The sequence below is a fragment of the Perca fluviatilis genome, chromosome 12, assembly GCF_010015445.1.
Source record: "Perca fluviatilis chromosome 12, GENO_Pfluv_1.0, whole genome shotgun sequence".
In the NCBI taxonomy this organism is placed as follows: domain Eukaryota; kingdom Metazoa; phylum Chordata; class Actinopteri; order Perciformes; family Percidae; genus Perca; species Perca fluviatilis.
In genome coordinates, this window is record NC_053123.1 from 16,431,486 (window position 1) to 16,455,439 (window position 23,954).

At 39.2% G+C, this 23,954-nt stretch overlaps 1 protein-coding gene across 1 annotated transcript in view; it reads right to left on the reverse strand.

Moving 5' to 3' along the window:
- The window catches only part of LOC120570230 (potassium voltage-gated channel subfamily H member 7-like), a 39,609-nt gene extending 27,924 nt beyond the window's left edge, over positions 1-11,685 (reverse strand). The window contains exons 1-3 of the mRNA XM_039818467.1: positions 11,202-11,685; positions 10,579-10,809; positions 1,130-1,285 (exon numbers count right to left, since the gene is read on the reverse strand). Coding sequence (XP_039674401.1) covers positions 1,130-1,285; positions 10,579-10,809; positions 11,202-11,277 — 463 coding nt within the window. The 5' untranslated portion in view covers positions 11,278-11,685. The remainder of the gene's footprint in view (positions 1-1,129; positions 1,286-10,578; positions 10,810-11,201) is intronic.
- Between the last annotated feature and the right edge of the window lie 12,269 nt (positions 11,686-23,954).

Genomic DNA, 23,954 nt, shown 5'->3' on the forward strand with positions numbered 1-23,954 from the left:
AAAATTATTAGCATCAGTATTTAAAACCCCATTTAAGTCGAACCCAGTGTAGCGTAAAATTACACTTTTATGCTCTGGTGTTATCTAAAGGCTTTTATAAAGACAATAATAAGGTCATACTTTAGGTGTGATGTGTGCATGTAGTCAAGACTCTTTCTAATCAAAAGTCACATTGTATGTTTATCTGCCCCATCTACCCACAGGTGACCTTGCTGTAGCGCGGTCACAAGCAATCAACTCTGATTAGCAATGTTAGCAACGGGCACAGGCACTCGCTCACACATAGGCATACACACACATGCATGCACGCACACACACTTACATACACGCATACACACAGTAGAGCACAAGCCGAATGCCAGTGCCCTGGAGGAATTCATGCTGAGTGAAGTGGATAGCTGCGCTCCAGTCAGAGAAGAGATGCTGAGTGCCTCCAATCATAGACGAGCTGGACTCAATGACATTTACACCTACTGACACACATCCAAATAAAAAATGAGGGTGCAGTATATGCTGCTCTCCCATGAGACATAACAAAGATAAAACAATTAAGGATTAACATTTTTTTCAAAAGATAAGTATACGTAAGCAGAGCGCTCACTCCCTGCATGCACACAGTGCATTTCAGCATTGTGCATGTAAACTGCATTGTACTACAAAACTAAATAATGTATACGTTTTTTTTTTTCCAATACTGTAATAGAAGCTGGCAACATGTTTGGAGCTTACACTGAGCATCTCAGGGAACTGCATAACAATCTCTAGTGCTTAATTAGTGTCTAACAGATGTAAAGGGCGATTTTTATGAATTATTTCAATTACAGCCATCCACTTATGCAGCTCCACTTTTTTAAAGAAGTGAGGAAATGTTTTTTTTTAGGAATGGTGCCATCTTACAAAATGTGCACAGGTTAAATTTGGAGGAAAAAAAAGACGTGACAAATGCATGACAGATGCAATGCCATGCAGAATTTTTTAGCTTTGGTCATGAAAGACATTGTTACTAGTGTGGCTAAAAAGGGAATTTCAATTAAACAAAATACCACAACAACAACAACAACTCCGTAGCAATGCTTTTTCAGGTATGTTTATATCATAGCAAGGAGGGAATGGTATGTCAAATACTCACTTTGATCTGACTTTGTAGGAGACGTTGGGCTTATCTTCTCTGTGGAGTTGTCACTTTCCTCATCCACGACGTAATCAAAATTTAAGATAAACATCATCACCAAACCCTCCTCATTTTTCACAGGGATTACGTGAATGTTACACTGAAAGTCAGACCCTGAAAGAGAAACAAAATGTCAGTGCCAAAAAGCTGAATCATACATTATTATTCTGCCTGGCATCTCTAAAAGGGTTAGTATGTTCCAAGATGTCTTTATTCAACCTAAAACTATAGAAAAAAATGATGCTTAAGGGAAATTTATCTACTATCACAATCATGCAAGTCATTGTAGAGGCTGGTTTCGCATGAATGTTGGGAAAACCGAGGAGAAGTTGATCTGATTTAAAGGTCAATGCCTGCATGTCAGAGCAAATGAAATCGTAGAGAGTACGAAAATATGTCAGCCCAGGGGTTATACGCAAGTATATGTGCATATGTGTGTTCATGTGTGCTGCATGCCCTATATACAAGTACATGCACTACAAGTTTTTAAAGCTATAGTGCGTATTTTATGTCGCCCCCATAAGGAATTGTAAGTAATGATAACAAAACTATTGGCGCGTCCACATGATACAAGCCTTCCGTGATCGCGCACCACCCCCTTCCCCACGCAGTTGCTAGAAGCCAAGGAGGACACGGAGGATTAAAAAACCATGATGGACTCTTCAGAAGAGGTAATTATCTTCACTTGAGTTTCTGCTGTGCCGGACGACCCAATCTTCTGAACATAGCCATACTGAGAAATACAGAGAGAGGTCTTAATTAGGTTTTTAGCAACTCATCAATGGCTTGAATGTAACAGACGTTCATTATAATAAAAAAGTTAAACACTAAAGCTTTAATGTATAGCATACATATATGAAAATGACTAAGCTTAGCAGGAGTTGGACACATATGATGCAAGAGCCACAGTATGGTGCAGACAACAAGGTTTAGTAGAACAGATTAAACAAGCAGCACAGATTACAGCCAATTTAGAGGATTGCAGTGTGCTCATAGGAACAATCACTAGAACTGAGCATCGTGTGAGGCAGTGGAGCAAAAAACAATCCATGATCTAAACTTAGTCTTGAGCCCAGAATATCCCAATTTCTCAGCTGAACTGGTTATAGCTGTGTTGGTGGAAGCTGTTGATGCCTAAGGGCACAACTGCCCAGCAATGAAACTTTCTACTCACTGGACCCTAAACAGCAACACAATAGCTCCTATATAGCAGGGTGATGTGCAATATCACAGTGACTGTCTCTGGTATGGCAGAAAGCTATCTTGAAATGACACATAAGTAAAAAAGAGTTACATTTTTTTAGAGGACTATATTAAGTGGTATTTTTCATCTGGCCTACACAATAAAAATGTCTAACACTGTCCCTTTGCCTCTCTATGTCGGTCCTTCTGTCTTTCTGTCTGGCTTGTTGTGTTGCTACGACTCCCAGTCAGAGGACGCATACTACAAGTGTTCACTGTAATCTCTGCAGGGCTCACAGACACCCTGCCCGCAGCATTCATTAGCAGTAGACTGGCTGTCTGGCATGTTAAGGCAGAGCGAGCTTGTTATATTTAGTCAGAATTCTGTTGGAAGGATTTCTGCATCCAAACTCCCAAAAGTGATGCTACATTGTCACCACTGACAATATGATAATGTGGATTTAAGACAATGGAAAATATCAAAAATGGACCCCATTTGAGAAAACAGGTAAAAATCAATGTTTCAACAGTATCATGGGAATATATAGTACAACATGTATATCTGCCCGATGTGGATCATAAGACCAGCGATGTGAACTCCAACACCCATCTTGTCTGGTGTCATGGGTGCCTGATTATGTTGTGAAGTAGATGAGCAGTGCTTAGAGAGCTGTGAGTCTATCCGCAGAAAATCCCCTTTTCATATAAATCACTTTCCTGCATTTCCCAGAAATCCTTCACCTAATTCTACATTGTGCTTTCGAGGGAGCATTTTTGGTTTTGACTTTGATCTGTTTGATTGAACATTATGCTCATTTTTCAGAGTGAATGAAAGAGTTATTCAGTATTGTGCTCGAATTAGCTGATAAATCTGCAGGAATTAAACTTAGTGATAAATCCTTAAAATCTTCCCTCTAAAAATGTGCACTTATTGATGTTATTTTTGGGGCATTTTTCCTTTATTCAAAATTGGACACTTGAGAGGTGACAGGAAATGAGGGGAAGAGAGGAGAGAATAACATGCAACAAAGGTCCCTGGTTGGAATTGAGATTACTTTGGAGCACAGTTCTATCACTAACAGCATGACATATTCACCATATTTTCTGATGTCAAATTTCTACACAGGTGCTGTGTGCCCCCTAATTTACACCCTGTACATGACTGCACCCCTGCCCACTCCAGTAATAGCATCATTAAATTTGCGGATGACACCGCGGATGATAGTGGGGCGCATCTCTAGGAGAGATGAGTCTGCTTATCTGTGGCTGTCTATGTGGTGCACGGACAACAACCTGGTCTTTAACATCACCAAAACAAAGAAGCTGATAATAGACTACAAAATTCGTTGTACATGTACAATGACAATAAAGACCATTCTATTCTAACCACATATTCTTTGTTTTTCAACCAAAATGTGCAAATTTTCCCCAACAACTTGTTGTTGTTAAAGGTCCCATGACATGGTGCTCTTTGGATGCTTTTATATAGACCTTAGTGGTCCCCTAATACTGTATCTGAAGTCTCTTTCCTGAAATTCAGCCTTGGTGCAGAATTACAGCCACTAGAGCCAGTCCCACAATGAGCTTTCCTTAGTAAGTGCCATTTCTGTGTCTGTAGCTATTGAGGAGGAGAGGGAGGGGGGGGGGGCAAGGTGGAGGGTGGGGGTGTGGCCTTGACCAACTGCCACTTTGCTCGTTTGAAAGCCATGATGTCTCTCTCTCATGAGAGCCCAAATTCTCTGGGCGGGCAAAGCAGAGAAAGGGGAGGTAACCTGATTCCAGATCAGCCCATCCGAGCTTTAATTTTCTCAAAGGCAGAGCAGGATACCCAGGGCTTGGTTTACACCTATCGCCATTTCTAGCCACTGGGGGACCATAGGCAGGCTGGGGGAACGCATATTAACGTTAAAAAAGTGAAATTTCCATGCCATGGGACCTTTAATATATTCAGAAAGGTATGTCCAAGTACATTGAGACCTTTCTACTGAGCCACTCAAGATAATAATAATAAAAAAAATGTCATAGTATATGGTATTGTAAATTTTCAAATGCCATGTTATAAAAAAAAAAAAGTGTTTAGCCTTGTGTAGTCTATGTAAGACAACAAGACATGGCACTTCCCTTTCTGAGGCATCATGTATTGCATAAGCTTCAGTATAGAGCAAGGCAGAGGTGAGTTGTTTACATGTAGCAATGAAAAATGAGAATGAGATTTCAACATTTCTCCTCATTATGTGGGGAAATAGATGCAGATGTCCCCTTTGCTCCATTGCTCAGGCATGCGAGAACACTTGATCTTAATTTCGCTCTCTGTCAGGGGTTTATTAAACTTTTCTTATTAGAGCAATAACCCGTGCATTGAATATTAATTGCTTAGGTTCACTGAATGCAGCTGTGAGCTTATCAATTAAAAAGTGTTTTTTGTTAACAGACTGCATGCAACCTAACAGTAGAGTGATGCACTGCATTGTCTGAAACAGAAGAACAGTAATAGTGAATATTTATTAGTTAGTTAACAACAGAGATCTAGTGCACATTATATAGAACTATGCTCTGTGCACAGCCAAGATGGTAAATTCAGCAGAAATATTTCTGGGCTGGAGTTTTCCTTACCAGATGGGAAAACAATGGTCATGCTTAAAGGCTAAGCCATGGGGGTCTCCTCTCATCTGGTCTCCTGCTGAATGTCACCTCTACCAAAAATGGATCAAAGGAAAGCTTCTTTAGAATGGCTATGTTAAATCAGCAGAGACTGGGCAGCTCTAAATTTGATCTGATAATATGTTCGTATGACTATATTATTCATGGTTATGGTTAAAAGTAAGTACATGTATTTGATGACAGTTCTATTATACTGGTAAACAAGAGGAACTTGTGAATAAAACACGTGCTTTTCTTTCTTCGAGCTAAAATAAGTGGCAGAAAGCTACGTCATCAGAGACACTCATGACCTGAAGAAAGACGGCCTCAGTCATTGAACAACTACGTTATTCATCTTCTTTTAGATTTTTCCAACGAAGGCCAAGAGCCTACTGATGGTACGTTGGTGGGGAAAATGATGTGAACCCAAAGCTTTGATTTTATTTTTATTTTTAATTGTGCTCCTTTAACTAAATCGGTTTATCCAACAGTAATACTGAGATCCACAGCATTCCATGATGACTTTTGTGTGGGCTCAAAATAGTGTTATTGACATGTATATTAAGGTTTATGATGAGAGCATGAAACAAATGTCATTACCTAACCACCCATAAACCAAACTTTGCATTTCAAGTCAAGCCATAGAATACTATATGTGGATTAAAAGAGATAGGAAAATCCAATTTTCTAGATCTGTGATGCTACCCCCTGTTGTTGACTGACTAATTGCCTTGGCAGACATAATTTCTCAGCTGAAGCGGCATGGTAAACAAAACTGTCAGACAGCTTTATGAGAAGCTATGGTCTTTTTTCAGATTCATTGGGCCTATAATATTGGATTTGTAATTTGACCTATTTACAAGTTGTTGGGATATTAATGTGCACAACACTTTGCTGCACATATGGGAAAGCCTCAGGAAAATAAGTTTCCTGAAGAAACAAAAACAATACTGAATAACAGAAAATAAGTATAACAACAAAATGTACTGGAGATATAAACTATCAACAGGGAATACACTTTTTCACTGTTTCAACATCACTATATGTTATATTTTCTTCAAAAATACTTCTTCACTTTGACAATGCATATTGATTATATCGGGGCTCTTCTAGGAAATAAGTAAACAAAACATAGGTGACATTAAGACATGTGTGACGTGTTTCTTGTGTTTTGTCCATGTGTTGTCTTAAGCTGCAGAGCTTTTAACTCTCTCTCTCCATTGTACCATAGCATTCCTCTCTCCTATACATTTACATTTGAACTGCTGACACTGGTAAATATGAATACAAATAAGCTGTAGTGTACAGTACATGAGCTACTGAAGACAGCTGAACATTTGGGTTTCGGGCTATCCGACCTTCCCATTCTTCTGGAACACTCAACTTAGCACAACATAATACCATCTTAACATGGCCATAGCTGCTGGACATGGTTAACATCATTGACAGAAGAGCAGTTTTTACCAGTGAGTGTCCATTAATTCCCTGACCTTTGCGTAGAGTGTTTCCCTGCGAGCCAAGAAATGTTATTTACACCTGTTTGAATGAATGGACAGTGTATTAAGACTAGCTCCCTTTTCATGATGGAAATTTCATTACTGTAGATTCTATTTCCATCATCAATTATTAAAACATTGCTGCTTAAGCAAGTGATCCTTTAGAAACTCTTACAATGATGACTCACAGGTCAAACAGAGTTGTGGTAAAACTGTAAGATGTCTTAAAGATACATAAATATATACAGTAGTATTGGTTATATTTATGTAGTAGTGCGAGTAGCAATATACTTTTTAAAATCTTTTTCAAAAAGAGAAGATATTTCTTATTTGGGCCCTGCTATTCGATCGATGTATTGAGGCTTCATATTAATCAGCATGAGCTGATCTGCTTTAGGGAGAAACACAAGTAAAATTGTTGAGCGCTGATTTTTGTTTTTGCATCTTTCTACAGATGTAATATCAACAACTGGAGCTTTTAAACAGTACAGCCCCAGACTACTGCCTGGTAGAAAGTCTTGTAAAATGAAATCTGACATGTTTCTTGTTTAGGGCTATTCTGCTTAAGCCAATACGCAATGTTACTGGGGCATAGCCAATCGGGACTAGAGCATGTAGGGAGAACCCATGCAAGCTAACCCTTTGTTTAGAGTCCTCAGGCCTTGTGGCAACATCTCGCCTCAGTGAGAGTGCTGTAAGTTTCACAACCCGGCCTAATTTCATCTTCAATCAGTGTCTCCAGAGCCATAAGGGATAACTAGCAGCTCTGGCTTAAACTACGTTTTATTTGTGTTTAAATGTATGAATTCATGATAGTTTGCTCATTAATGGTTGAAATCAATGGATGGTAAAAAATTACAGCTAGAATACAGTGACTGATTAAGAGAAAAACACAGATGGTATGGAGAGGAATATTAGATTACCACCTCCAGTACAAGCATCACATGAGATAAAAATAGCCTGTGGATGAACATTCCTGTACAATGAAAAGTTAGACCTGTAGTGGTATGGTGTTAAAAGCTCTATCTGCTCCTCCGCACTACCAATCACAATGTTATTAAGCGCAGCAATGTTAGAAAACCGTCCATTAAATTAATATGCAAATGTCTCTATAATGAAGCTGATATCTATGTCTTCTCTTTGAAATGAACTAAGCATGTTATCCACACTTTCCATTGCACAAAGCCCCACTGGGCTGTTTAATTTGTTACATCTACCTGGACAAGCTGATTCCAATCTAACAAATGAAACCTGATGAGGAAAGCTCTGTATGTGTTTCACCTCATACTGCGAGACACTAAAGAGAGCTTAGTGCGATGAAAAATGGATGTGCTCTTTCGGAGCGTGGTCACCCAAGTGTCCTGCAGCACACCTCGGCAGGGGTACGCGGCCCTTCAGTCCCCTCGGTGGAGAGTGACCTATGAAACCCTGCACCCACGCATACCACATGTCCCATATCATTTAGCTTGGTTAGCTAAGCGGCCACTGTTATGTTATGTCCATTTAACTTGTCTCTGCTCGGTGTCAGCTTCCTTTTGTCAAGACTCATTCAGGTACAAAGTATTATTACACCCCGTGGAATAGGATAGCTCTACAAAGCCATCAAGGGAAAGCATTTATCTCATTGATTATGTATCATCGCTGCAGGAAGACTGCGCCTGTGGTATCTTCTCTCAAAACCAGTCTTGGTTGTTCAAATAGAGGGGAACAAAAAATGAATAAAAATGCCCTCATGCTTAAGGCCTTTCCTGCGCTCCCAAGGTCCCCATTGTTCCACTACTTTTGATTTCTAAGTATACGCAGGAGTAGCTTAACTTTTTGCCTTTTCAGTGAAAAAAGCCAAACACACAGCTTCCTCAAATCCTGACCTTACTGTTTTTTCTTCCTACTGTAGTTATTGATGGGAGAAGAAAAAAACTAACTACACCAAGTAACACTGCTATTCCTCAAAACACTATCATGTCCGTAGATCATAATGTAACCTGTTCATCCTGCATCTTATATGTGAAAAATCAGGGAGAAATAGAAAGAGAGAATACTGGTTAATATATCTGAGCTGGTTAATTTTATGTTCTTTTTTAACACGCCTGTGTGATTTGTGGCGTACAGTAGGAGCATGGAAAATAGAGGGGGTTTAATACAAAGGATTAAGTGATTTGCATGAGGACTGATAACTAGAAATACAGTTAAGATAGGAGACATGGAATAAATCCACTTTCCACCCTTCAGCTTCAATTTGTAAAGCCACCCCTCTCAAGGATGCCATGCATCTTTCATTCCCCTATAGCAGTGGGAGCGTGTGGATTGTGCCCCTGCATTTCAGTGTAATGCATTTACCCTGTAAGCTGCTCATTCCCAGTCACTGCACTGTCAGCCCTGACATCTTTATTCATAAGCACACAAGCTCACTGTAAATTCCTCTGAGGAGTATTAAGAGTTGTGTCTTGAAGCCATGATGCACACCGGGGAGGATTGTGAAGAGACAGAGAGCAAAAATTATGTCAGAATGTTTCTCTAGCTCTCATCCGCCACGCTTTACATGCATGATGTTTCGATGGAGTACAGCATTTGTATGAAAGATGGGAGACTAAATGAAGTTTCTTTAAAAACCAAACTGTTGATGCTTTCACAAACAGACCCTGAAGTGTTTTGTGTAATTGTCTTGCAGGTTTCAGAAATATATTTTAGCAGTGTAGCAGCTGGCTCTTGATTTCTTCCTGATTAAAAAAAAGTAACAATAGTAGGCTACAGGCCGATGGCTGCTTCTGATGGTAGATTAAACATGTACCCATGGCCTAGAATCTCATCAAACTCACAATTAAAAATTAAAGCCCTGGCCCCTTATGATTAAATAAAATATTACATCTCTTATTTTCCAGCTTAGACTCCTCTGCTGTTTGTACATTCCTTGGAAGTACACAGAGTAATGTGAGTTAACAATATCACGCTTACACACAGAAATGTTGGCCTCTGTTGGTGCAAATACTGGCACAAAATAACAAGAAAAAAACATGTTCTTGTTGTGCTGCTCTATAGGAGGAGTACTTCCGTATTGAGTCTGTACAGCTATGTCATGCTGACCATAAAAAGCTCATGTGAGAGCATGGAAGGAGGTGGTCAATCCTGGGATTTATGCCACTGAGCGATTACATCGTATTAATTCTCTCTGACTCCGGATTGTTGACTCTGCAGTGCACCATTCATACCAGGACTAGGGTTGGTCAAAAAAATGAATGACAAACACCAGTCTAGCATTAAGAGGGAAGCATGTTGTATGCAAAGCTGGCAGTGCTGTAGCCTATCAGCAATTTTACAGATTAGTGGATTGATCCTCTGTCTACTTAAGCTTCTGTACACCTTTGCTGCAAACCACAACATCATGGCTTAATGCATCATGGACATCCAAATACACAGTGAGTGTATTTTATTTGAAAAGTGGAAAGCAGATGTTATTTTTGGTAAAGTCAGAAAACATCATGAACATTACACGACAACAGGCGAGCTCTGTCTCTCCACCACCATCTTTCACTCGGTCCATCAAAGCCCAAAAACTGTGGATCATGTTATCACCTGACATCGCACCTACTGCTCCATCCTATTTCTGTGTTCAATCCACAACTCAGAAGAAGACAGGCACACCATAATTTTGGCAGCTAGACTTGTTTTGTGTCATCCAAGCACATGATGCTGTGAATTACAGCAGGTGCCAATACGATGTGCCCATAATTCACTTTTCAAATCCCTATTTATAACCCTGCCAATGTATGAGGAGGCTCAAAGTTATATACTGTATATCGGTTAACTTTCACCAGGATACATCATGCATACATTTTCACAAGTTATTAGACAAGTTATTTTAGAGCTGACTGCCCTGACTGTTCTCCTCTATCAGGGGTAATGTATGAATTTGAAACACATCTTGTAACTGACTCTGGCAGGTTGGTAACAGGCTGACAGGCCACATCACAGAGAGGACATAGCGAGGAGCTGCAGTGGGTGCTTTCTCAGGAGCAACACGTAACAACAGACCCCTCTCGGCTTACGGGCATGCTGCGACAGCCACATTATCGTGCCAGGTCACTGACTCACCATCCTTCCGGTAGTAGGTGATCTCCACCTTGCGCTCCTCTGACCCAAACACAGCCTGTGCCACCTGGCTGATGGCCTCTTTGTCGGTCAGGTTGCCGTGGAGGAAGTCGCAGGTGCATGGCTTCTGCATGATGTCTGGTCTTGAAAAGCCTGTCATCTCACAGAAGCCGTCGTTGCAGTATATGATTGCACAGTTCTCCACCCTGGCGTTGGCTATCAAAAATTTCCGGTCTGCATGGAAAGAAAAAGTATGCATTGTGCACTACCTGCTGTGGTAGCCTACATCTAAACTCAGTGCACATCATGGTGTCAGCTCATAACTAAAATCAATCAACAATCAAGTTGATTAAGTTCACTACATAGAAAAATAAGCAACCTACTAATTATTTTGTTCAGCAAACCTCATATAAAAATAAGCCAAGGTCTTCTTATGAATAAGAGTATTGCCATAATTTTTATTTTATTCCCATAAAAATGTATTTGATGGGAAGGAACACTTGTATCACAAGATAAACTTAAATGTATTCATTCATCATTTTTGCCTAAATGTTAATTTGTCAAAACATTTACCTTGCAGTATTCTCTAACAGGTAGCAGCAATTGTAAATCAAGAAGATACTCACTCTGTCCCTCGAATTTCCGAATAATCATTCCAAGGAATGTGTTTTGTGGCGCAACGTGACCTCTTCTTACAGGCATGTTTAAACACAGAATACCCCAGTCTCCAGTAAAAAGCGCCTTTACAAGTTAATCCCGAAGTTACAGATGTTGGCTCTTTCTGATGTTCCCTTTACCACAGACCATACTCGACGTGAGCCCTCACTCCACTTAAAATGACCTTCCCACTTCGCAGAGGAGTTGTTTAGCCCGCTTGTATGCCTGAGCATGCGAATGACTCCTCGCCGAAACGCACGGAATCGGGGAGGAATGCTCGAGTTAGATTCAGTCCGCAAAGCATTTCGCGTTGAGGATGGATGCGATCTTGACGTCCTCTGTGTTGGGCGCATGTAGCGGACAGTGGTGGTTATGCCGAGGGGAGTGACGTTGCTCCCATGGGACTTAGTTCCCCCTCCACCTCGGGTAAGGATAAATCCCAGCCTCGTGCACCGAGACTGAGCAATATGTGGTTTCACAGCGTACTGTGGAAGCACTGCGTACCCTGCACTGTAGTGAATTTCTTACAATTTAATATTTATATACACGCTTTAAACAAAGACAAAAGCATAAATGCATATGTCATTGTAATCTACAGTTATTTTCACACAAGAGTTCACATAGTAGGCAACCATACTACATTACCGAAGAGTAGCCTAGTATGCTGTAACTTGGGCGTTAGTTCTACTTTTCTTTGAGTACTGTAGCCATGTGTCTAAATACACTGGTGTCTTGAGCCTAAATTAGTAAACAATGCGTTAATAATAATTATGAAAGGAATAGTGCAACATTTGTGGATTACGCTTATTTGCTTTCTTGCCCAGCTCACTAATCAATGTATCTAATTACAAAAACCACAAGCGAGTAAAAGTTTTTTGTGGTTATGTGCTGGACTATTTGCCATGCACAGCAACATCTACTGTAGTTACTTTTGTTTGTCACTGCTTTAAAGGTGCAATATGTAATATATTTACTATATTAAATCCAAAAATGACCACAATATGTCATCAGATACTAAGGTAACATGCTAAGCTGAAATACTATGTTTTCTGACACCAATGCTAATGCCAATATTTTCTCCTTTGAAATTTCCGTTCCGTGACGGAATGTCTGTTTGTGTTTTGGCCTGTGTGTTGGTATCAACTGCCCATTCTGACAGCCGGGCCGGGTTGCCAGATGGTCTGTTAAAATGCAAACCCAGTGCGCTACAGCTGTAGTACAGCCATGGAGGCAGCAAACAAACAACAGGATCAATGGAGATAGATTCTACCCGACCTAAAAAACCGTGGCATGTTTCTAACAGTTGCATGACCAGAGACGTAACAAACCCCATGTAAATATGGGAGATGTATTTGAAAGATAGAGACAGCTTAGAGCGCAAAAGGACGCCTAGTAGGTTAATTTCCTCCAGAACAGGTAGCTAAGCATTAGCTTCAGGCTAATTTGTCATAAGGGATGGCCATTTTCAGTCATTTCAACATTTGTGTACTCACATTGAATTTTATAGAGTTACATTACTCGAGTTAGTTACAACAACTCAATTGAGACACAGCCAGTGAAGTGATCCCGACTGGTCACGCCATAACTGCTAATGTTACCGGAGGACCAGGCGAGCGGGCCACAGCTGTTAACAACGTGTAGCCGGTTCAGCGGTCGTAGCAGACAAACAGTGAGTCATTTTAAGCCAAGAGAGGGTGGCTGTCAGTCAGGTAGCAAGGACGGTGAGGTGATGATGTTTTAGCGGTTGTTGCCGTAATTTCAAGCCAAAATAGGGTGGTTGTCAGTTGGGTACAGAGCTCAACATTGATGCTGTGTTCTCAACCTGGCAACATCCCTGAACTTGGAGTCTGAGGAGAAGGGGGCGGGGAAGACTCTGTCCAGTATTTTAAAATTTGGACTGCAGTAACTATTTTAAATGCTAGCTGTCTGTATTACATATTGGACCTAGTTGTTACTGATAAACAGAGCCACTTTATTATGAATCACATGGCTTTCCTTTCAAGACGCTCTGTGAAGCAATCAAGGTGTCCACGCTCATTCAGGTCCTATGCCCTGCATGGGCTATCCTAACCCTAACCACTCTAGGTCAATGCCTAACCTCATCCATCTGCCAGCTATTTATGCTAAGCTAAGCTAACTGTCTGTTGGCTGTAGTTTTACTTTGAAGTAGTGTAGTGCCCCTTACAAACATGCCCGTTCTGGACGGGCCGATTGCTTGGCCTCTGGTATTACTGCTTCCAGCTTTCACCACAACCACTGTACCCAAAAATAACTTACAGAAGGTCCCCAAAGCACTTAATAAGCAAATAAGCAAATTCTGATTTTAATCACGAAATATCACAATTAAACTGTGATGCATTATCATTCATTAAAAAAATCCTTTAACTTTACTTGATTGTAATGTGTGCATCAGTCCCACATGATCAGAATGTGGCCAACTGACATAATGTTCCTATTTTTCTCAATTAATTGTTGCTTGTCAAACCAACATATTTCATTCACATTAGACTGTTTAGAAGAATCATGTTGATTCTATTATTGATTTCTTCATGCTATTATTCAAAAGGTATTATGTAACTTTAAAGCAATTTAATTATGTTTTTTTATTATGTAATATATTATATTTTTGAAAGAAAATATGGCAATTAGCACAAAAACACATTTCTTGCACAAAAATAACTTATTTTAATTCGTCAAAGAATACTGTACAATGTTGACATTGGACGTAAAATCCCATCAGAGGCTGAATTCAATACATTGCAGTTCAAACAAGTTTAGGGATTTCCCCTCCGTAATGGGGAAAGGTATACTAGAAACATATAAAACACGCCATATGTACTTAAAACATCTGCCTTATGAAAAATACTAATATTTTAAGCTACTAAAGTTAGTGAGCTGAAGTAAAATAGGTAGTAGTCTAATAGATAAGAACTGATACAGCCGCCAAATCATATCACAATTCATTATGTCATGTCTATATTATTTAAATAATTGTTGCTCCATCATCCTGTAACGCCATATTTAATTACAATAACAAAATACATGTTATTTTTTAGAATTATTTTATTTTTCCAACTTTATGAAGCTTTTGATGCTAGATACTTTGGAGCGTTGGGTGTTGCTGTTGTCTTACTCTGTTCTCTTCACAAACAACAGCTGAAAACGGTTTACAGGTAAGGTTTTAAAAAGCTATTTGAGGCTAGTGACTAGTGAATGGCAGCTAACATTTGCATTAACATAAACTAGCTGAAGTTGCTTAATGGCAGATAAACTGGATAGCAGCTTAGTAAAAATAATGCATAACAGACCATCTCTAACTTGGATTGATTTGATAAGTTTGATTTCCTTTTACTTTGTAGAGAGAACTCTGAAGGTCCATGACAAGACCATTTATATATATATAGTTTAATCCTATTAGTCATATTGTTATGAGCGTAGCTTGACAAAGCTTTAAATCAAGCAGAGGTCTGATCAGCCAGACCTGAGGAATACACCAGGAGCTCCTTAAAGTTGCTGTCCATGGTGCTGAAGAGGATGACAAATTCAGGTGATAATGGGAATTCTGATTAGATTTATATTTGGCACGTGGGCTGAATTCTTTCAGAAGTCCAATCAAATTTTTCTAAAACCGTGTAGAAAAGAAAACAGGTGTTGAAAATATAGTGACACTCCTTAGGGTTCAGTTCATTATGCATCTGCTCTACTGTGTGGCTGATGTGTTTACTGTAGCTGGCTAACAGGACTCCTGCTGAGCTAAAGCAGTTAAGTGTTCTTTTAGAAAGGCAACTGTAGGAACTAGTGTCCAGTTTAGGCAGTTCAAGCTTGTTGTCACTGTGGCACTGCTTTTAACAGACCCCAGTCCCCACTGGACTAGTGATTCTCAGTGACATAAGTAGGACACTTTTACATACAAACATTTGATTCAATGCTAGTAATATCACAAATAGCATATTGCTCAGTAATGGAATACAACTTGTTGTTGGGCATCCAATCAACACTCAAGAATACATGGTCTGTGAAGTTTTTAGTATTTTTTAATAAGCCTTTCTTGAGAACAGTTACTAATTTTGTATTTTCAGCTTAGGTGGTTTCGCCACAACTTTAGTAAACTATCTTTGAATAAATAGAAAGTATACTCACTAGGTACTAAGTATACCTGCTTTAGAACATTTTCATGAAATAAGTTGCATATGTTGGACAGCTTTTTTTTTTCTTTATCTTGGGAATCCCATGTTGGTGTAACTTTCATCATATCTTTTCATAAAAGTCAGCACGAGGTGAGTTTGAATGAGTCACTGTCCATGGTCCTGCAGTTTATTCTCTGGCAGCTGGGGAAAAGCTGGTACACTTCACTGATGTGCACTGATTTTCATGAATGGGTGCATGTAAACCAAATAAATTAAAATTTAGCTAATCTATGAAGACTACAGCCAACAGCCAGCCAGGTGGTAAAAAAAAGAAAAAGAAATGTATGCGTTATGCAAAACTTACGGTCTTAACACATCTGCCTTGGTTATTTCTGCTCGAGCTCATCACCCATCTGGCCAATTAAGACTAAACTAGAACACATGGGATGAATGCACATGTACAAACATGATCATATCCAGAGATCATATATATTCATGAATATCAAGATGACTTGTGTATTTATTTGTATGTAACTAATTACCACCAAATATGTGATGCAGTTTTGGTATTTTAATCAACCTTCCAGGCCATATAATCATCATCAGAATTAAAAAGGCACCATTGTCCAATACTTACAATACTAAAGAACCTTGGCTTGTGTGATATTTTGTTGCCTGATAATGGATTTCCTGGGAGCTTGTGTGGAGCAGCTGGTGTGTCATGTGTGAAAAACAAATTTTTTTGCCTTCAGTTTTGTTGGCCTACATTTACAGGATAAGATTGGAGCAAAAACTTATTGCAGTATCTGTTCTTTTGTTTTGCCCTGCACTGGTAAACTTTAAAAGTCAGCTTGGATAGCTTTTTTGCAGGTGACAATGCAAGATAATGTTGGAGTGTTTTTCCTCATGTACCCTGAAACATAGAGCTCCCCAGGCCACAGGGCTTGGGCTGCTGTATTTTATTAAATCACTGTTGCATTAAGCCAATTTGCAGCGTGCATCCATTACTCACAACAAAGCAAGAGTTAAACCATCCGGAGGTCAGCCATTACTCACTTACAATTAGGTTAGAGGATCATGATGTGTTTTCTGTGGTTTGTTTAGCTTAGCATCTTAGGTAAATTCAGTTGATTGATTTGTCCATTCTAGGACCTGGAGTCCAAACTTTTAAATGCAGTACTATAACTAATGTGAGAAACATCATTGTTGTGTGCATCTCACTTCCAGAAACATACTTGATTAATAGTGGCATAAATGCTGACTAGTAAAAGTAAAGGGTAGCAATGGGTGGGTGAGGGGTTGTGTTGCACACAAGGGAAACAATATCCCATGGAGAGCTGAGTGCCCTTGGGCAAAGGCATATTGTAGTGTACACCTACTCCAGCATGCTCACTCAGCTCACAATGGATCCTTATCATGCATGGGAGTTACACTTCAAATAAAAATCCTTTTCTGCCAGAGCTATTTTCTTTTACATATTTAATAGCTAAAGTAGTCGAGACAAAAAGAGCAAAGATTTAGGTAGAGTATTGATTTGACCTTTAATTCTTTGTTAATCTATTAAAGTAATTATCGTATGTACTGGATTTTGAGTGGTTTGTTATATAATGTATCATGTAATGCCTATAGGCTGCTTTAAATACTATATCAGAAATGACAGATGTGAAATGTACAGTAAAGAGGATAGAAGTTGGGATCAGCAACCTGATGAGCAGCACTCCACTCAACTATGAAGAAATAAATGAAGTTAGTTAAACCCCAAACCCGTACCACAAAGGTTTTAACATGCTGATGTTGAGAGAGCATTTACTCTAATTGCATGGTACTCACACAAGTAGAACAAGATGCATGGATGCATTACATCTTCCATCACTAACAGGTACTGGTGTCGGTGACTGGATAAGATGACATTCATCACTCTGTGGCTCCAGGACTTGTGATTTGCCTGTCAGATTACAATAGTTCCAGCTTTGAGTGATTCCAAAAGGCAGGATGGTGCTTTAGTGAAGCAGCACACAGATTCAAACCTTAGTGCCAGAAAACATCCATCATTTGAGCAACAAAGTGAATGTCTACCCTACTGTTTCACAGCTGAGCTCAACTATGTGGAAGGGGAAAGTGGAAACACAATTTCTGCGAAAAGATCAACCTTGTGTCATATTACATTCTTAATAAGTGAATGACATTCTAAAATAAATCATGGGATATAAATGTACAGCTTTGAATGATTCCAGCACCATCACTTTCTTGATACTGTATGGTTATTTTGAAAATCACAGTGCCATTCATTCAACCCGGCCATTCATTCATTCCATATAATCTCTGAGAATTTAGAGCAATCTGAAAAACAGCAGCAGCCACAGCAGCATCCACTGTCCAGAGCCTAATCCAGGTCTCACGGCAGAATAGCTCTCTCTGTCTCTCTTTTTCTCTCTCTCACCCGTTCTACTCTCTCTGCTACTGTGGCCCATACACAGACACCCATGAAGTACAGTTGCAAGGCTTACTCATTGTCCATATATTTATTACGGCCCTGTCTCAGAAAATAATCCACTAGTGCAAAACAAGAGTGCTATTGCTGCTTTTGCTGCTGTGCCTAACCCCGTATGTCACTGCACACATTCTACACCATCTGCCCTTAATGAGAAAAAAATGGAGCAAAAAATGGGCTTAATAAGCGACTTTACAATATCATTTAATCTGCCAGAGGTTAGTGCTTTGTCTCTTAGCCACTATTGAAAATTTTACATTCATTACAAAGGGTGAAAAAATGTGCTTTGAGAAAGTGTTTATCTAAATTACATGAAAATATGTAAAATGCTTAATTAAAGCTTCAACCATTATTTTTGTCCCTGTGCCTTGGGCTCAAAGATTGTTTTGTGTCACGTTTCCATTAATTTGCAGGGTCAGAAATACTGCCGCATCTGTCCCCTGTGTCACAACTGTGAGTGCTAGACCTTGTGTGAATGCAGCTGCATTCTCTAGGCACAGGCACCATGTGTTGCCACCCACAAACAAAGTCATCTGACAGCAAACTGCTGCCTGGATGGCTTGCTTTGCCATTGTCCAGACTGTGACTGCTGATTCGTCACAAAGCCAGGCATCTTCGGTAGGTCAGCCATCCATTGTTGTTTATCAGGCTGGCAGTGGAAGGAGAATTAGTTCTAATACATAAGCTTACACAAATCCTGCTGAGGGAAAATTATATTTACAGATTACATACACTTGGGGTTGAAATGTCAAGTGAATAAACATAATTTCTCCCAGAATATCTGAACAAAAAATAATTAGGATCTGAACACACATTACCATCAATCATCCTCAACGATCAGTCACACTTTGAAATAATTAGGGTGCATGTCACACAACTTGAGGTGACATTAAAGCCTTTCATCTTTTCCTACTGGTAGGAGTTTCCCACTGAGGTCATCAGTAGTATGCTCCTTTTTTTCCTCTCCAGTGAAAATGGCTCTCCAAGGCTACAGCTCAACACTAACTGTCACTTCCCCCACTAACTAATAATTCACCTTTATGGATAATTAAAATGTCGCCAATTAAAATCTGAAGCTGACAAAAAGAACACCATTCCATAACACTGTGATGACCTTCTGATCCACGGATTAACCATTTAAGAAAAGCATAGTAAGTTATAAGAAGTAGTAAGAATTGTACGTCTTCTGCTACTACAACAGAAACACACCTTTAAGAGTGAGACTTTTAGTAAAGCCATAAATATTTCGAAAAAGCTAATTTACACATTAGCTGCATTAATACATTGATATTAATAACATCTGTGTTGGCAGCAGATGGTGAGTCAGATCTACTCATCAACTTGACAAATTACAAAGTGTTGATATGTCTCTACAGCTCGAGACTTTCTCGTTTTGTTTCATGCTGTGTGTTGATTCAATTAAAATGTGTGATCAGAAAATGACCCTTATCAAAACTTCAAATATAACAAATGATAGTATATCCTTAGAGGACACAGTGACAGCATCCTCTAGATTTCCGTGAGAGACTTGTAAAAAGCAAATGTCATCAAGCTATGGTAAATCTCCAGCTATTGTAATCCTCTTGGCAAGTTTTAGGATGAACAGTTTATTACCACTGTTGTCAATCGGCTGGCAGGGCTCAATGGAGTGTTTGCCTCATTTCAGTTATCCCCTGTGATCAGAGGTTACCATGGAAACTGGTGTGCCTCCGAAGACGTGCCACTGTCCCTCTCCCCCTGGCAATGTGGGCTACTTTCCATACAATTGTTCAATGGTGCTGTTTTCCTCGTTAATGTTTTTATCATAACTAAGCCCTGCTTGCCCATTAAGTAAACACTATAATATGAATTAAGCTCTGACTTTTATTATAAGCAACTGGTTTAGCTGGCTAACAAAGAAACTGTATGAGTATGATTGATAGAGCTTTAAATCTGTTCGGTCATCCTTTATGTCATTGTGCACACTGTGTGTAACAGTAGTTTAAGGGTGTGTATTGTGTTTATACTGTAGGCAGAGCTCCGTGCACAGCTCACATAAGGGACTCTCACTCTGTAATCTGACTCCATAGCTTTGTCTCTCTGGAGGGCAGCCAATAAAAAAAAGACTTCTACACATCCAAACTACAGTAATACAAATGTTGTGCATCACACACACAGCCTGCACCAACCATCTGATATTTCTTCTTCTTTCCTCATATATGAAATACTTAAAAAAAATGAATATTAAAATATTTATAAAGTTTAGGAACTAGTCTATACCCTCATTAAGACAGACAGCTACATGCATGAATTTCTACAGACAGTAGCAACCACACTAGCAAATGCTTGTGTAACTGCAATGAATCATTAAGACTGAGAAAGGGGACGTGAGCCTTTGAATCATGCTTATTTGCTTTTTTTCCTCAAAAAGGAGGTTTGTTTTTATACAGCAATACAACCTGCCTAAGCATTTTTAATTAATTATATTCCCTTGTGCTTTACTGTACTTCTCTCTGATCTTTAACATCATACACTGTCGTATCAGTGATGCAGATGCAGCAATTATCTGTAAAAATGACTAAAAATAAAGCAGAGGTGTATGATTCTTGCTGTCCATAGGAAGATGAGGAAGCACTCAGGGATAAACTCAGTATAAATGCCTTAGAAAGCAAGCATAGTGTATGTCACTCCCAGCCTTCATCTTTTCAATGCATACATTCTATATAGGGGTGGAACGGTTCACAGAGTCCAGTTCATTTCACGGTTTTGGGTTCACAGTTTTCGGTTCAGTTGAGTATGTTTTTGGTACAGAGAGGGGCATTGCCAAATTCAACATGCTTTTCATTCATTTATATGGCAAAAAAACGTTCCTTGACACAATTCTGGCTAAGAACAGAACGAACATAAACACTTTTTTATTTTCAAATAAAAATAGGTTTTTAGTGCAAACAAAAAATTCAGCTTTGTTATTTTTATATGAAAATGACAACATTATAGACTAAGGCCATCATCATAAAGTGAACCATAAGCTCAACCAGCAGTGCCACGGTGTTAATAACAAAAATAAAGATAAAACACATTAAGTGCAACATAACCCAAACACACATTGGGATTGGGATTTACTGTGTTGCTAAAATATTAGCTGATATTATAACATGGCTTAAGTAACGTTACTTTAATCACATGCTGAAACCCCACATCCCTGCAGGACTGCATATCTTTCACTATAAACCCGCCAAATGCTTTAGTTATGGATTGGCAGTGACACCCAAGAAATTACTTTGGATCAGCACAAATACAGTTATGGAGTGACAAATTTATTAGTTAAATTGAATTGTAGTTGTTCATATCACTAGTTACACTAGTAACTATTGCACCAGTTACATTTTACTGCAAAATGAAATGCAACTTTAGAGTAATCTTAAAGTGAACCTTTAAAATATTTTGGTGGTTACAAAAAATCTAACTCAATAAATGGCTCTGTGCTGACATCGTGTGGTTGTTACCGCAAGTTACAGTTACAGTTTTTAGATGTGACGTCTCCTATCCTGATCTGTGTATCCTATCCTTGTTTAAACCACCCAAACCACATGACATAAGCATGTGTTTTCCATGTAAAAGCTGGCAGAATACACATTGTCTTTGTGTAATCCTGTTCTACTAAACAATGATATAAGGAAACACTACTCAACCCTAAAAAATGTCAAACAGTCATGCTCAGTTGTGGCCGCACTGCATCTCATTCTGTAGTATAATATAAAAAATTAACTTCACTGCATGCACTTTATTTATCCATTTATGTACCTGTTGTAATCGAACTGGGCCTCTAATGTTCATTGAGTCCATTCAGAGACCAAAGGCTGATTTCAAAATACTGTAACAGCTAACGTGTAAGCAGATCAATTTTTATCCATTAAACCCATGATCAGACTGTAAAATGTCACCATGTCTGTGTTTTTAAGTTTTTGCAGCTAATAGGATAAGAAGAACATGTCATGCCATTAAAACACTAACACATAAAAAGGCCCTACTGCGTTATTATGAATCCAACAACTTTTCTCGGTAAGTACCACCCTGCATAGCAGCTGAGTGGTAGGCAGATGGATGAGGTTATGCATTGACCTCGAGTAGTTAGGGGATAGGACCTGAACGCGCGAGCATGGATGTCTGGCCAATCCTAGCGCTTGTATGCTACGCAGGGCGTGTCCTGCAAAGAAAAGCAGTGGGATTCATAATATCGTGGCTCTACTACCTAATGATAACAGAATAGGAAGAGGCACTGCTACTTGTAAATCTGAGCTGTAGAAAATATTCAAAATACAGGCACCAAAACATCAATCCTCTAAATGGCTGTTTTAACCCTGTTGTCTTCCCGTCAACCTTGAAAAAAAGCCTTGCATGGGAACTCAAATTCACAGTATTATTTGCGACAAAACATATTGTTGTATTGCTGTTACCATAACAGTCATTTTACAGTACTCTTACCTGTGCAAAACATATTTATGTCAAAAGTCAACAACACTGTTCATGTGATAGTCCGGCGTTCCCTCAACGCGCATCAGCTCTGTTGTCGCTCGATCCTGACCATGAGCGGTGCTGAGATGCCGCGAGAGCGATGCGCACTGACATAACACCTGAACGCCCTCTGCTGACCGTTTTTATTAGCATTTAATTGCAGGTAAAATTAGTGTAGGCTGTACATTCTATACATTACAGTTTTTCTCAGTAGCTTTGGTACATTTCTCTGATCAGAATTGAAATTCTCATAACTACCTGTTCAATCTTCACATCATTGTGTCACTTGTGCACATCAGAAAAGCATTTTCTCATTTCTTTGAACAAGTTGCAAATGCTTTGGTACATTCATGCAAATGATTATGTACAATGCTCTGCTGTTTCCTACACTATCAATTGCTTATGTCATGTTGATCAAAATGCATTATAATGGGTCTCTGTTGAATAGTCTCACCCTCCACAACATTTAGGCATTCATAGCATAAGTCTTTACATGCAAAATGGTTGAACAAGTCATAATATGTCAAGCATATTTCTATACATTTCTATTAGACTTTTTTCTAAATCTGTCCAGAATTGGTAAATTGCTCCCAGGTGAATCTTGACTTTCTCTAATGAATGTGCATCTCATGAACCATCAACTGGCAAGTATATATATACACAACACAATGTTACAATGTCTGACAATGGAAGGACAAGGAATTGGATGGGGTCAGCAGCCAGAGAGAAGAAGAAGAGGAAGAGGAGTGAGGCTGCGCACGCTGCATCGCAAGAGAAGATATTCGTTGTGATGTGGATGAGAATTTGTGGCCCAACAGACAGGAACGTCAGGAGGTGTATGAAGACTGCACTGTAATTCATACAGCACTGCATGTATATTTTTCCCAAAGGAGATTGTCCTATGTTCACATTTCTACTTTTTTTTTTCTTTGTGCTATGCAGTGCTGTCTTTTTTCTTTCTGTATCGCAATGACATGGTCTGTCAACAAATTACAGTACAAACAGTAAAAGCTTAAATGTGAATTTTGTCCAGTCTCTTGCAATCAAACTCCCACATACATAAGGTGTAAGGTGTAACCTACAATTTACAATAGTTGTCATCAAAACTTTAGCCATAGTTTACATCAGAACATCCCTCCAGAGTACACTGTGATATTGAAAACATGACTAAGCAATTTGACTGTCTTATCCGTACACAATGACACAACGACTTGTCATTCTGATGGCACTGACATGTTCATTGACACAGATATTTACTTTTGAGAGATGAACTAAGGATTTTGAGCAAGGCTTTTGCAGGTAATCCATGGTGTTTTGCTATTTGTACGAATTGTTTTGAGAAATGCACTTACTGTTAATCAAATGTCGAGGATGATTCGAGAAATGTACCAAAGCGACTGAGAAAAACTGTAAATTTACCACTGTATAGCGAAAACAGTTTACAGTAATAAGTTAATGGGTTTTTTACATAACATTTCTATTTATGGGGCAAGAAAAGGTAAAGTTGCCATGTAATGGGTTATGTAGGCTATGCAGATGTGTTTTGTGTGTGTGTGTGTGTGTGTGTGTGTGTGTGTGTGTGTGTGTGTGTGTGTGTGTGTGTGTGTGTG